The 15,490-nt window shown below is 40.9% G+C and overlaps 1 protein-coding gene across 3 annotated transcripts in view; it reads right to left on the bottom strand.

Annotated features, from left to right (window-relative positions):
- Positions 1-327: 327 nt before the first annotated feature.
- Positions 328-15,490, bottom strand: part of SLC35F4 (solute carrier family 35 member F4) — a 293,839-nt gene continuing 278,676 nt past the window's right edge. For all 3 annotated transcript variants that reach the window (XM_060293630.1, XM_060293629.1, XM_030855100.2), the window contains exons 5-8: positions 8,591-8,716; positions 6,515-6,707; positions 3,066-3,155; positions 328-724 (exon numbers count right to left, since the gene is read on the bottom strand). In XM_060293630.1, the coding sequence (XP_060149613.1) occupies positions 483-724; positions 3,066-3,155; positions 6,515-6,707; positions 8,591-8,716 (651 nt within the window). In that variant the 3' untranslated portion in view covers positions 328-482. The remainder of the gene's footprint in view (positions 725-3,065; positions 3,156-6,514; positions 6,708-8,590; positions 8,717-15,490) is intronic.

Here is a 15,490-nt window from a genome sequence, read left to right on the forward strand (position 1 = left end):
CTTGCATATGGAAGATACTCTGTTGATAATTACTTTCCAGCTTTCATATTGAAGGCTCTTATTGGACTTAAATATATGTAAAGTGTGTATCCTTTTCATGTACTTTCTCCTCTTATGCAATTTTTTCTGATTGAATGAAAAGGTCTCAGTTCCAGGAGAGAAAAAGGTAATGACAAGCCCATAATTTAATAGAACCTCATATTTTGAGAAAATTTTGTGAATTAGGAGAAAATCTCCCCCTCCCAAAAAAAACCCAGAAGAAATAGAACAAGTATGAATATGTTTTAATAAAAAAATTTATTATGATTATTTACACCAGTTCCTTGATAAGCATATAAATGTAAACTTTTATTGTTAGCATTATTTCACATATGACTTATGCAAATTCAGAGTTAATACTGTCGTTTGAGTGTACAGGTGGTGAGAAAATTTTATTATATTCACAGAATATACATACACGTGCGTTCAGAATGTGTTCCTCTCTAAGCCAGTGGTATGGACACAGTCCCAATGGCCCTGTTTCTGCTTCTCAGGTGGACACTGGGATCAGTGATATCATCCACATGCTCCTCACTCTTCTTTTCCTTCAGGTTGTTGATGAATCTCAGGGTAATTTCATCCCACTCCTCCGGCAATAGCATCAGCAGAAACCCAATGCAGATGATGATGGTAGCAGCCAGGCGGACAACATTGAATATCACCTCCTGCTTCAGGAGATCCACAGCTAGGGAAGGAACGGCAAGTCAGTCAGTCCATCACTGTTTCTAAACTTCTCTGAAAACAAATGACCCCATCAGTGCTACTTCTAAGAGATTTCCAAAAGTCTCTCTTGTTCTCTCAAGCTCATCTTCTCTTTTTCCACGTCATTATCAATACCGCTCTCTCCATTTGCTTTCCATTCCCTCTCTCTAAATCATACTTACCCTTCCAGGCAAATGCCATCTGATTGAATAACCTCTGCAGTTAAAAAAAAATTTTTTTTTATTTTATATTGGAGTATTGTTGATTAATAATGTTGTGTTAGTTTCAGGTGTACAGCAAAGTGATTCAGGTATACATATACATGTATCTATTCTTTTTCAAATTCTTTTCCCATTTAGGTTATTACAGAATATTGAGCAGAGTTCCCTGTGCTATACAGTAGGTCCTTGTTGGTTACCTATTTTAAATATAGCAGTGTGTACATGCAGTTTTATTTCTTAATACTTTTCCTCTGCATCCCTTCATGCTTCTCCAGTTTCACTGGACCACTGAAGATTTTTTAAATGAGCCAGGCTTATTAATGTCTAGGTCTTTGCACATGTTAGTCTTTTTAAAAATTTTAATTGAGGTAAATTTCATATAAAATAAAATTAACCGGCTTAAAGTGAGTTTAGTAGCATTTTGTACATTCGTTTTGTACAGCTTAATGTACAACCGCCTCCATCTGTTTCCAAAACATTTTCATTATTTCAAAATAAAACCCCGTACCCATCAAGCAGTTACTCCCCAGCCCTCTACTCTTACCTGGCAACCGTCAGCCTGCTGTGTGTCTGTGGATTTACCTATTCTAGATATTTCCTATAAATGGAAGCATACAATATGTGACCTTTTGTATCTGGCTTCTTTCGCTTAGCATAATGTTTTCGAGGTTCAACCATACTGTAGCATGCGTTAGGGCTTCACTCCTTTTTATGGCTGAGTAATATCCCATTGTATCACAACTTGTTTATCAATTCATCTCTGGATGGCCATTTAGGTGTTTCCACCTTTGGCTGTTGTAAATAGTATGAACATTCACATACAAGGATATTTTTGAGTCCCTGTTTTCAGTTTTGCAGGAATGTAACTAGGAGTGGAATCATATATATGCTGTTCTCTTTGCATGCAGTGCTCTTCCCTCTTCATATGCACTTCATCCAGCTAAACCCTCTGTTAGATCCCTCCCTTTACTCTTCTTGCAGGAAGCCTCCTTGGATGCCCCTCCTGTGTGCACTCAGAGCATTCAGTACATACCTCTATCAAAGCCATTCTCTCTCTACATTGTAATTACTCAGTTCCTTTCATCTCCTTTCTACACTACATGGTCCTGAGGGTAGAGGCTGTGTCTTATTCAGCATCTATCACCAGGTGTTAGCACAGTTGTTAGCATATACTAAGTGCTCAGAAATTATTTATTGAATGAATGAATTCATGGATGAATGAATGGAATTCCTTGACAACTCCACTCCTCCCTGATATGACTTTCCTCTAAATATCTTATAGTCCTTGGAGTCTTCTACACAATTTGGCATTTGATGATAAATTACTTTGTAGAGTTCTAAGTTATTTCATATATGTCGGTCTTGTTTTCCATATTCAGTGTAAGTTTCTTATGGGAACAATAATATCTTTTTTTCCCAGTCTCTTCTATAGTCATGATCACATAGTAAGTGCTCAATAAATATTTGCTGATTGTACTGGGGGTAAAGAAAGATGGCTACCTAAGACTTGGAAAAATAGAATTTTAAAATTAGAAGGACTATACAGTCATTCCAGACAACCCACTTTCATTATTTGTTCCACGGACAGTTTACCTAGAAAGATTTTCCTGGAAAAGTAGCTTCTCCTCTTGTCCCTGAAGTGAGTCAAATTGCTTTTTTCTTATGTCTGTTCCAGAGGGCCATCTGCTGTGCCCCCAGGAGAATCTTTCACAGCTCCCCACGGGTAGTCTGATGGGGTGCCAACACCTTGTATGTTTCCTACACTTTCATTAGTGATGTTTGAGAGTCCTATGCTGGGATGCCTTTTGTTTCCATAGGACTTCCTCTAAAAATACCACAAAATTATGTTGTCAGGGAGATTACATGAAACCCAAATGATACATTTGGTATTTAATTCTAAAAGCACAACCAAGTTAAAACAGTGTTTGTAGCTGGAAATTTTAAATGTGATGCATAGTTATTCTGTTGTCTGCCACCTTCATGATATTTAAAAACATCTTCCCAGGCAAGTGACATAATTCACAATTGCTCGAAGAAACAATTCAGGGTATAAAACAAACACAAGCAGGAGACTTCCTGTGCACACATCAAATCGTACAGTACCTGCATTTCCAGGAACGCTGAGCACTGTTCCGATGGAGATGAGGATTGGGTATGTCAGCACCACACCAACATTCACCAGGATGTTGAAGGCTGTAAAATAAAGGAGGATATACAGGATAAAGGGGAATTGCTATGCTGGGCTCTTTCCTTCTTAACATAAAAGAATCCATGTCTATGCTAAACATGCCTTCTAAATTATCTGTACCATTGATCAATTAATCCTCTAATTCTGGAGATGGATTCATATGTATTGTACCTGAAATAGTCATATTCCTTTTTCCTCCTCTGCTATCCTGGCTGCCTGATCTCTTGGTTGGCAAAGCGGGTAGGGAGCCATGCAAAGAAGTGAAATAATCAGTTCAGTACCCTGCTCATTAGCACTATAAAGTTGAGCCAGAGGTTGAAAGCTGGTGACTGATTGGGGCTTCCTCCCTTGTTACTTTACTATATCATGCTATATTCCTGAATAACTAAAAGGCCCTGGTGTTACTGCCTAACAGAAGATCTGTCCAAGGATGGCCTATGCTGCATTATTCCCTCTCTTTTGGGGTGAGCATTACATGAGCAAACAAAGTTGTGTGCAGTGTAATTCACCGAACCCCAGGCACCTTCTCCACATCCTGATTTGTGCACAGATGACCCCAGGGCAGGTCCACAGAACCAACTGTAGGTATAACTTGATACCATTTAATACATATCTTCTGACATTTTTAGGTAAATATAAAGTTAGTTAAAATAATTATCTACACAAAAATGATCAAAAATACTTGTTTTTGAAAAGAAAATGATAAATTACATAGCATTATTTTAATAGATTTCAAGCTAATGTTTGTTTTAGGGGTTAGAGAAATTAGTCTTAACGACTACAAAAAGTCCTCAATTCAGAAAGGATCTCTATGGAAATGACTCAAAACCCTGTTGCCCGTTCTCTGTAGAACCAAAGATGGGTCTAGAACCATTCCAGTTAGGACAGTGTTTATTCTTCTACTGTTATCTATAATTCTTACTTTAATTAAGCTCACTAACTTAGTCATCTGGAGTCACTCCTGCTTGTTGGTTAGAGACGGTGGGTTGGACTTTCACAAAACTTGGGCTTGTTCATAATTTTCATACAATAGTAGTGGCAATAAAGGCAGAGGACCTTCCTAAGTTGATAACTACTCCTTTATGGCAGAGCTGCAATGGGAATGAATATTCCAGCATCTCAACTCTCTCCTCAAGTTTGGGGAGTCAAATATGACCTGTTCTAACAAATCAGGAATTTATTAAACACAGCACAGACTCTGCTAAACTCCCCAACTGTCATTTTATTGGCTGAACTGGATATTTTAGCAGATCGATAGGAAGTATTGGTATTTGGTTGAGAACTGAGCGTTTCTCACTCAACAAGAACCGAGTGGCTTCACTGCAATGGATGTCTGCTTTTCCTTAGTGTTTAGGTGGAACACTTACAAGCTCTTTGGACAATCTCAGGACAAGAATACATAATTCAATATGTTGTCTATAGCACGGGGCCCTGCCCGAGTTTAAGTGGGCCTCAGACATGTCAGGTGAATGGATGATGTCAATCTGCACGTGGGCTATGGCCAAGCCAGAGCAGGAATGAGGCCAGGTGAACCTAAGCAGATTGAAGCCATAGTTATAGGTGATGGGGGTTGGGGTCAGAGTTCAGCCTGCTCTTTGCCTCTCAGATCTGTCTCCAGCCCTGCTCTCACTAGATCATATCTGATTCCTATGGAGAAGAGAAGGTGGCACTAAAAACTCAAGAGCAGAAGCACTGAAGATTGTAAAACCCTGGGGTGTGTAACACAGTCAGGAGAGAGGCTGTCTCCTCATTTGCCAGGGCAACCCTGGCACAGAGAGGGCTCCAGGCACGGGGATGAGCCTGTGGGGCAGCTCTAAGCTGGGTGGCACTACACCCAGTGCAGTGTGGAGATCATGCTGCTTGGTGGAGAACTGCAGGGTCCGGCTAGCATGGGTGATGCCCAGCCTGAGCAGGCTTGCTTAGGAGCACGTATTAGAGGTGCCAAGGGATCAACGTGGGTGGAGGGCTACTTTGCAGCAAGCTGGAGATCACGGGTCACAGCTGGGGCCAAGAGGTAGTGAAATTTGGGCTATGGTTATTCCCAATTAGATTGTTTTTGGCCAGGAAGAGATCTAGGCACTTTTAATTAGGGTGTTTTGGTCTTATGGAAAGACTGCTATTGATTTCTACTACTCAATTTAGCACAGGTTGTGAGCGGTCATAACTACACATTTTTGGCCTTCAAAAGTAGAATTTAAAGGATCAACAGTTAATGTTTGATCTTTCTCGTGAGTGTTTCCTGTCTAGTTGAAGAGCTCCCCTTAGGGGCCTGGGCCAGAGTAGAAGAAGATGACCCAATGTCTTTGCGGGAACGAAAACAAGGGCATTCTTTTTCCCTCCTAAGACTTGCAGTGCTGTTTCAGACTATGTCACCTTGATAAATAAGGTCAACTGAGGGGTGGCAGATGTCCTGCAGGTCCAGTATGGCAGGTGAACATGGAGTAGGCAGAGGGTGCTGTTACCGGGTGGAACGGGGGGAGAGGAGCAGAATGAAAGGGGTTTGATTCTGAGCAGAGACACTGAGTCATTGGGTGTTTGTTGTTGTTCAACTGCTTGGTGAGGAAAGAGTGGGCTTGTTATATTGAGGTTCCTCTCACATTAAATGAAAGCGCAGCTGGAAAGTGGGAGCCCCCCAGCTGCTCAGGTGAAGCAGACAGCCTCAGAGTCATGGGGAGTTGGGAGACAGAACATGAGAAACACTCCAGGTGGCTATTTCTTGGTCATCTGCTAGGCACAGCCTCCTTAGCAGGGCCACCTCATCCTGTTCTGTCATCTTCTCTTTCTCCGTGAGGGTTTCCCATCTCAAACTCATTCTCCAGACACGACCAGAGTAGACTGTTTAGAATGCAGATGTAAGCCTGTCACCTCCCTGCTTAAAGCTCATTAAGTGGATTTGAAAGCCAATCCCCTCAACGTGGCGTTCCAGGCCCTCCGTGACCTGCTGCCCTCCCGAATGACATCTCCTTCTTTCCTCCCCAGTTCCTTCTGCACTTGGTGCTCCTGCCATTTTGATCCACTTTGAGTCCCTCGCATCCCCCATCCACTCTCCCCCCCGCCTGACACACTGTGCCACACATGGAACACAATAACATCATACAGTACATCATGAAGCATGGACGAGGCTACTTGAGGATCCGTGGTGATCAGCTCAGCACTTAACCCATGGGAGGCATACTAGCTGGATAGCTCTGATCTAATCAAGCAATAATCTGCAAAGAACTTTGCAACCATTAACCAACGTTAGGTAAGTTTGGGAAATAGAGGACAGGGGTACCCAAAGGAATAATCTTACTATGACAATTTAACTCTCCAAGGAGAGGTCAAGTGACATAGGAAATGGAAGGCAAAACCCAGGGCCACTTACCCAGCCAGAGCCCTGCCATCCCGCAGAGACAGCCCCACGGCAGAGCTGCAAACGAGGACCAGTGCTCCACCTTGGTGAGATACAGGATGACCGGGGTGAAGGAGATGAAGATTAAGTTGAAGAAACCCAAAGTGGAGACAAAGTGTGCTGCTTCACCAAAGTTGGCACTTCCGAGAAACATCTTAAACAAAACCTAGAACGAGAAAGGAACTCATTAGCCACACAGTCAGGGACATTGCTGTATCAGAAAGGCAATTTCTACATCATGAACTAACTGGCCCAGGGTTTAGGCTCTATGTCTTCTTATCCCACCGTCTCCATGGCACTAAATGTGCTGCTGAGATAAGGAATTCAAATGCCCTCTAGCCTTCATATGAAACAGCAAATGCCATAAAATGAATTCCACTTTCTGTGCCACAGGGAAACACTGGGAAAAACACCACCATCAGTTATGGCTATGGCGTGGATGATAAATAAGAGTGCAGACAAGCCCAGAAACATCTAGGATTGAGGTGCCGTCAGTTCTTCTCTTCAAGCATGGGATTCATTTTACCCTTATTTTGACAGGTACTGAAAACTAAATTGGACAGAGAGACCCTATCATTATATTACTGAGAGAAATAGTAACAATGCCATGGATTTATAAGCACTTTTCTCTCTGAGCCTAAAATATTTTCACAAGTACCGTATTCTCCAGATTTAAAAAAAGATGGTCTTTGTTTTCTGGATTCTAAATCTGTGTGTAGAAAAAGATGGCAAGGAGACATATATAGCTAACCTAAATCACACATCAGGCTGGGGAGGAGCCAGTTCTCTGGTCCATATTTCTTGGCTTTTTAACCCCTCTGCTTCCTTTATTAATCCTTAAACAATGTAGCACAGAGTATCTCTTTTCTATGGTGCACATACAATTTTGTGCATGTCAGCAAAATATTACCACTCCCAGAATGAATACATCTGTAACATGGTCAGGAGAATTCTCTCTATAAAAGAGCCATCCCAGGCATATAGCAAGTCCGGGTATTGCTTTTAATTTCAACTAAACGTATCATTTTTTTCTCTTGAGAGACTTAAGAGAACTTGAGCACGTGCTCATGGTATTTGGTCACATCACACATCTCCGTGGAGTCTCAGTTGGAGGCAAGTTAGACACCAATGGTGATTGAGTGAACACCTGTCAAGCTTGTCACAGAATCAGTGGGCGAGGAAATGTCGATATGGAAATAGACACAATGTCCTCTGAGCGGCAGAGTTGATGAATAATCGGAACAGGCATCCGGGGGGGATGCAAAGGGCATTTTCTGCCTTTCAGAGAGGATTTTCTCATTGAAACCCCAAGAGAGGTGAAAGTGGAACAGTTCTTTAGCTACATCCAGAAAGTTGGCTCTGAAAAGTGGAGCTTCTGTGAATAACCTTTTAGATCTGCTCTCTTAATCCTCACTTCTGAAGTCAGGGACAGTGACTCCGAATAGAGCTTTCACTGATGACAGGCCACCCCAGGGGAGAAGGAACTGTGAGTACAAACCCAGAGTATCCATCAGAGAGGAAAAGAGGCTCTTCATTTAGCTAATAACATGGCACGGGGTTAATATGCAACAAACAGTAAACTCTCAAGGTATTTTTAATACCTCATTGTAGTTGAAATAATGACCTCAGTAGTTAATTAAAGAAACATAGGGGAGAAGTCTTCCTCGGCTCCTGCTATAACTGATGGATGATTTGGGAGGGTTCGGGGCACGGACCACGGGCTATGGAGTTGACCAGTCTGAGTTTAAATCTTGGCTCTATCACTTCCTGGCTGGATGATCTTGGACAAGTTACTTAATCTTTCAAAGTCTCAGTTTCCTCATCTGGAAAGTGGGGATAAGTACCTATGCCTCATAAAGGTGCATTAACACAGGTGAAAATTTCTAGCAAGCACCCAGCCTGTAGCAAGTACTCAATAATTGGTACTTGTTATTATTTAAACCATCTTTTTTTTGGCAAGTCAAGATTTTCTTTGTCCTTCTTTCTTTTATTACTTAAAAGTCTAAGCTACGAATGACAGTTGAGTACATAAGGAAGTGCACAAAATACCTTATACAGTGCAGATGTCGAGGCCGAGCCCACTGCAAATGCTACTCCTATGATGGAATCAGCGTGGAAATTATCTGCATACGCCATCATGACGATGCCAGTGATTGCCATTATTGCGGCAACTATCTATCAAGTAGAATGCAAAGAGAAAAAATTTTTTAATTGATGCCTCCATACCCCAGAGAAGCAATTGAAGGCTTCGTGGGAGTTGCTACATGCTTCCTCAAACCCAATTGCCTCTTGTACATCACTGTTTAAATGTAGGAAAGGTCAGTATTAGCAAGAAATCCGTATGCTCATGAGACATCCAGGCAGAAAATATAGAAGCTGCTCACATTCTAATTAAGGGCTAGTAATTGTAGTTTAATTTTTAGATCAACTTCCTAGAGATTAATACCCATAGTGGTGAAATAAATTTAATAGGAAGTCACTTCTTAGCATTTTCATCTGTACTGTGTTCTTTTTCCTCAGACAATTCAGCATACATTTTAATCAGCTCCTTGGATCAATGCATGTTTCTGAACATCTCCACATAACCAGAACTTGATTATGGAGACATAATATTGATGCAGCTAGGAGGACACTTTTAGGCCAAAGTGAAAAAAGGAAAGAGAATAATCTTTCAGAGTGATTTATAAGGAGCGAGCTGAGTTTGCACTGTCACTTGGAATATCAAACGGAGGCTAGTTCTTCCTTTTGTTTACATGCAAATTAAGCCACAGAAAGATAATTTCATTCAATTATTCTAGAGCATTAGCTGTATAAAGTGAAATATTAAGAATTTGATTGAAATCATAATGGTTGACTGTAAATTAATATGATCCTTGGTATATTCCAAACAGGAGTCCACTTCCTTTGTGAAATGCCGGTTGGCATCTCTTTAATTTACCTTGAACTGGTTCTACTGGAAAACATTTTAGAGCTACAATAAACAGTAAAATGACAACCCTGGAATAGGAAACACTATGTCATTTCCTTGTGAAATAGTCTCACTGACTTTAAAATCATGATGCAACTTTGTGGGAAATTTAAATATACCTGGTGATCGATTTTGTTAAGCTTCAGTTCTGAGGATTCGCAAGCAAATCAGTTCCTCTGTAGATAGATTTCTCACATGTGGGATATTTTTTGACCCTTTGAAATATTATTAGTGAATTATTCATTACAACAAAATGTAGATCTTCAACATGCAACTGTAGACTTGCTGAAGGCCAGTGCAAAGTATGATAACGATGGCACATATAATTTAGATGCTGTTAAAGCATTTCTTTTGTTAATGACCACCCAAAGCAAGGGCACAGCTGGTTTCAGAGCCAGCTCCATACTAAAGCGTCTTTTATGAAAAGCAGCAGGAGTACTTGAGAACAGAAGCCGACTTGTCAGCAGTGAAAAACTGTCTTCATAAAGCGTTATCCAGGAGGCTGCTCGGTGTGTGTGGGGGTCATTGCTCTTGCTGACTGAGTATCACAGTCTCTAAACCTTCTAGCCATGTGTTCCAGTTAGACTATGCCTCAAACTATAGGGAATAGAATTTAATACAAATGCACACAATGTGAGGTGTCAAGGAAATTTTCCAAACAGGAAGTCATAGACTCATAAATAAACATGGTGAAGTGGTTACCTAGACCTGGGAATTCTGTGAGACTTATCATTTTCTTTGATTTGGGGATTTATAGTTCAGCCAGGGATTTGCAACATTTCTTTGGGCAATCTGATGTCAGAGAAATGAAAAGTTACATTAAACACTGGCATTTTCTGATCTGTTTTTGTGTTAATTAATGTTCATAGGTTAAAGTATTCATGTACACAGATTTCCCTCAAAATACTGAACTTGTAGGATAATAAATTTGAATTAATACTTGTTTTCTTTTTACCAAACATCAGATGTATTTTCTTAGTCAAAAAAATAGGTAGTGTCTTCAAGACAGGGGTAATAGAACACAGTGTTAATCCTAATGAAACTTTAACATGATGTGCTGTTTAATATTTAAAATTATTAAAATTATTCTATAATATACAATATCTGGGTTTAAGCAATTGTGTATAATATATAATTCTTGGCTTAGGGAATTCTGAAAACAAACAGTCCATACAAAAAATTTTAAAAAAAGGGAAAAACCAAAAACACTGTCTGGAAAGTGTTGAACATTTAATACCATTATCCCCAGGATATGACCCGGTTGGGAACACTTTCTTTTCTGAGTCAGCCATTAGTAAAAATACATATGCACTGTATTTATTTCTATTATAAGTTTTCTCAAGATAGGAATTGGACGTGGACATAGATTACATAATTTTATAGCAATTCAGAATTATAGTCATGATGAGCGTCTTAAAGGTCTCCATTACATTTTATATTTAAGTGCTTGTGAAAATATTAGCTCAGACCACTTAAATTGTCATATCAATTATACCAATGTCTCTTTGAATTGCGGTCACGGAGAGAAGCATTTTTCACTTCAGGGGGCCAGACTTGCTGTTAGTTAAGTTCCAAAAGCATGAAAATCTGAATACTTCCAATGTTAGAAAAATTCCTCTCTATGGTATGAACAGGTATTTATAGGTTAATAATTTATAGGTTATATAGGTTACCTGGGGGGAAAAGAGAAATTATTTTCCGCATTTCTATTTAAATTTCACAGCTATCTGATAGAACAAGTTCTCTATGGCCATGTTTAAAATTTTTTTTTCAGTATGTTTCTTATCTACACAGTTGGAACTAAGGGAAGGGAGCTCAGCTAATCTAGAAAATGCAGGGAAGTGTTGGGTTGGCAGGCTCATTTGGAGTGGTTGTTTGGATGATCTTAGAGTGGTTCTGCCTGGAACTATTGGTTCATTGCAGAGTAAATATTCTTGAGATTTCTGGAGAATATGTAACCCAAGCACAGGTCTGAGTCATGTGCGTTTTCAGAAGTAATCAATCGTTAAGGAAGGATTGCTAGTCTGTCTTCTCAACAAAAAAAGTACAAAATGATTCTTCTTGTGCTCAGGATGCTGGAAATGTACCTGCAGGAAGCCAGCGCTTTAAGTACCGTGTCAGAAGGGCTCACGTGTGACATCCACATGCTGACAAACACAGCAATGCTTCTGAGCACATTGGCGTCCACGTGAGGGACTCCTCTGCCCATGGTGCCACGTCATGGTGCCACCTGCTTGGCTTCAGAAAAACATGGCTCTCCTCACAACCTACTCCAGTTGCAGCCCCATAACCAACCAGAGGTGTCTAAATAAGATGGAAACCCACCACAACCGTTACTTGAATCTGACCTGGGTGAAAATGTTGGTAACCATAGTGATCGTAAAGCGGCCGATGCCTCATTTCTAACCTTCTAAACCTCTGGGTTCTCTCGCATCATGGTGTGCCCACCTGGGGTGAATACCCTGAGGAAGAGGATTTATTTAGCCCATTATCTTTGCGTGCTCCTTGAGCGACATCACCACCCGAGCCAACTACCTTCCTCTGTGGGCTCACTTCCCTCCCAGAGTCTCTGCGTCAACTCTCAGGGCCAATCAGAGGGGGACCATGAGGGGGACCTGTTCTTAGAGCCCAAAGAGGGCTTTAACAGTAAACATCTGGTGATCTCACTGAAATGTATACTACCTGTGGCCCTGCCTGAAAGCAAGGTTTCTTTCCCATCCCAAAGAATTAGTTTGTATAGATAAAACCTAGAGAAATAGCTGGATTTTGGCTGATTTTTGTTTTCTTTTACCTTCATTGTTTTCCTCTTTTGACTCAGGGCCTCAAAACCCAAAAGGGTCCAGCCCTTCTCTGGATCTCCAGGAGGGTTTATGAACCTCATTACAGTCACTGTGTTTCCCACTGACGAATGATTTCCAGAACTATCATTCGCATAACAATATCAGCTCTTCTAGGAGTCAGGGTATTGAGATGAACCTTTAACTGCTTCTCTTTCTAACTGTAACCCAAACATCTTTCCTTAATTTGCCGTGTGGTTAACCCTGTTTCTGGAGCTGGATGGAGCAGGTAGGAGCTTCCCCGGCTTTCAATGGACCTTGAATCCCAAGCCTACATCAGGCTCTGAAATGGGGGGCCTCAAAGCTATACTGCTGGCCAGACTGCACTCAAGTTCAAGACTCAAGGTTAGCAGCTGAAGGTGGGATACACATTCATAGTTTGGCCAATGAGACCTGCACTGGTGATCATCCTTCTTCCCTCTGAGTGTATTTGGATAGAGTCCATTTTCAGGGAACCATGGCTACACAGAATCCTTAAACTTGTCCACATGTTACGTTTAAGCTTCCATAAAGTAGAGCCATCTGTTTTACTCAGAGCCACTGAAATTGGACAAGAGTTGACGTGTGAGAAATGAAAGAGGTGGGCAGTCCACAGCTGTCCAGATACTCTCTCTCTCTCTCTCTCTGTGTGTGTGTGTGTGTGTGTGTGTGTGTGTGTGTGTGTGAGGGGGAGGTGGGTGGGTCCCTGGGTCGGGGCAGGTCAAGCCTGAGACTCAAACTAAGATTCCCATCCTCCACCCCACTGCCACACACATACACATCTGTTTTTATATGAAAAAAAACCCATCTGAAAATGACACCAAAGGAAGACCAAGATGGAAGAGAAGGAAAGAAATCCCGGAAGGAAAGACTCCAGAGTACGTGTGGAAGGTAGAGGAGACCTACTGACTGCACCTTGTTGACAGGGGTTATGGGTTTGTGAGGGCATAAAATCGGAGAGCCTTCCCACCTCAGCTTTCCCCTCCCTGTATTCGTGAATCATTCTCCTGCCAAGAGCAGGATGAAAGGGGAAGAGCCCCACTACCCATCCTCTACTGCCTCCAGAGGGAAGCATGAAGGTTCTAGACAGAGCAGTCTGCACTTCCCAGGAATGAAGAGTTAACTGCAGAAATGCCAATCAGAGGCAAGATGGAAACAAGATTGTCTTGAATCTTATCTAAATATGTAATATTGACACAAATCAGTAGCAGCTCAGCTCCAGGGTCCTGATTGATTTAGAGTGCCCTGGAGCCCAATTTGAATTCAGAGAAGAGCAGTTTAAGCAATGAAAGATTCCATTTAACTGTCATACCCCAGTCAGTTCTTGGCGGATGGAGGAAAGTCTCCAAAAGTTTGGGAAACTAAACACATAAGGACCCAATTATACCTAGAAAATAGGTGGCTACCAAGTTGAAGGGACACAAATTCATTTCCTCAATCTGCTATAAAAGTTGGGGTCTGCTGAACCATTCATCGCCCACCAATTTTCTTCACATGTTCAAGGAAATTTGAAAATGAATGAACATTTTCAATTAATAATATAAAAATAAGGGGGGGGGACAAGATCTGAAAGAAAGGGTGTTAATTTTCTAGTCTGACATTTACTTTTCATTGGAGTGAAATGGATGCCAGTGATAGAGAAGAAAACCTGAAGCAGTGGCTCATTTTTTTTTTTTTTTGAGGAGAACCTTTTTTTATTGATATTCTGTGATCAATATCAATATCATTGATATTCAGTGATATTCTTGTTCTGATGAATTTAAGAATGCTAGCTAAACAAAACAGGATCTTGGAGATGGGAAAAACACCCATCTTCAATGCTGCAAGAGCTGGATTCTCACTTAGCAACATTTTTGCAATTAAAAAGAAAGGTCTTTTAAAGAAGTTTACTAATTTCCACATGATTATCATACATCAGCTGTAAGCAACTACTTATGAGTTTTTTTAACACACCAAAACTCACCAGCAAACTGGCTGAAAGAATTTCATAATAGAAAACTAAATGTATGGCAGACTACCGTTCCATCTGTGATTCAATCAAAATTCCAAGGAAACTAAATATTAACAAGTTATTCAAAACATATAATTAGTTTTTATGTGAGCATTGCTAATGCTGGCCAACTGGTGCTCCAGATAAACCCGTATTTACTGATATTATAATTTAAAGCATCCTTTATTCGGTTCATCGTGTCATTTTGACATGAAAAATAGAAGTAGGGGGGCTTCCCTGGTGGCGCAGTGGTTGAGAGTCCGCCTGCCGATGCAGGGGACGCGGGTTCGTGCCCCGGTCTGGGAAGATCCCACATGCCGCGGAGCGGCTGGGCCCGTGAGCCATGGCCGCTGGGCCTGCGCGTCCGGAGCCTGTGCTCGGCGACGGGAGAGGCCGCAACGGTGAGAGGCCCGCGTACCGCAAAAAAAAAAAAAATAAAAAAAAAAAAAATAAGTAGGGGAGGCCATATGTTTTATCTTAAGGGTGATAATTCTTGGGGTCATGCAAATGAGAATCATAATCCCCAAACTATCTTTTTCTGAGCTACTGAAGACTTAGAATGAGTCAGAAATATACATTTTGATTTGATGACTGAAAGCAACCCTTTAACTATTAAAAAAAAAAGAGTAGTCCAAGTGGGGTGGCATCTACAGGCTGTGTCCTATTTATGGGTGTAGGCAATAAGAGCTGCATTTATGTTGTCAGTATTGTATTTGTCCTCCTCTAATTTCTCAAATGACCTAATTATACATGTTCTCAATATGTCTCAGAAGGAAAAGAACTGCTGATGTGGTCAAAAGGCAAAATGCTGAATATGTTTCAGTGCTTCTTATATTCCATGGCCTGATTATGGGCATTATTAAAATTACACCTTGACATTCTTCTAGAACATGGCATTAAACACTTCCTAATGTTTCACAGTGAGAAGTAAAGCACTTCCTGTCATTTAAAAAGAAAAATACCTGACTTCTCCCAGCATGCCTGACATTAATACTTACTATTTTGTCATTATGATGTCTTAATTTACGTATTTACTTGTTAACAACTACTTGTTGGCTACTCAACAATTCTTCTATCAGGTCTTATTACTTACAGATGCTGTATTAGTTTCCTGAGGCTGCTGTAACAAATTACCACAAACTTGGTTACTAAAAAGAGCAGAAATCTATTCTCTC

Source organism: Globicephala melas, chromosome 2, assembly GCF_963455315.2.
Source record: "Globicephala melas chromosome 2, mGloMel1.2, whole genome shotgun sequence".
Lineage (NCBI taxonomy): Eukaryota > Metazoa > Chordata > Mammalia > Artiodactyla > Delphinidae > Globicephala > Globicephala melas.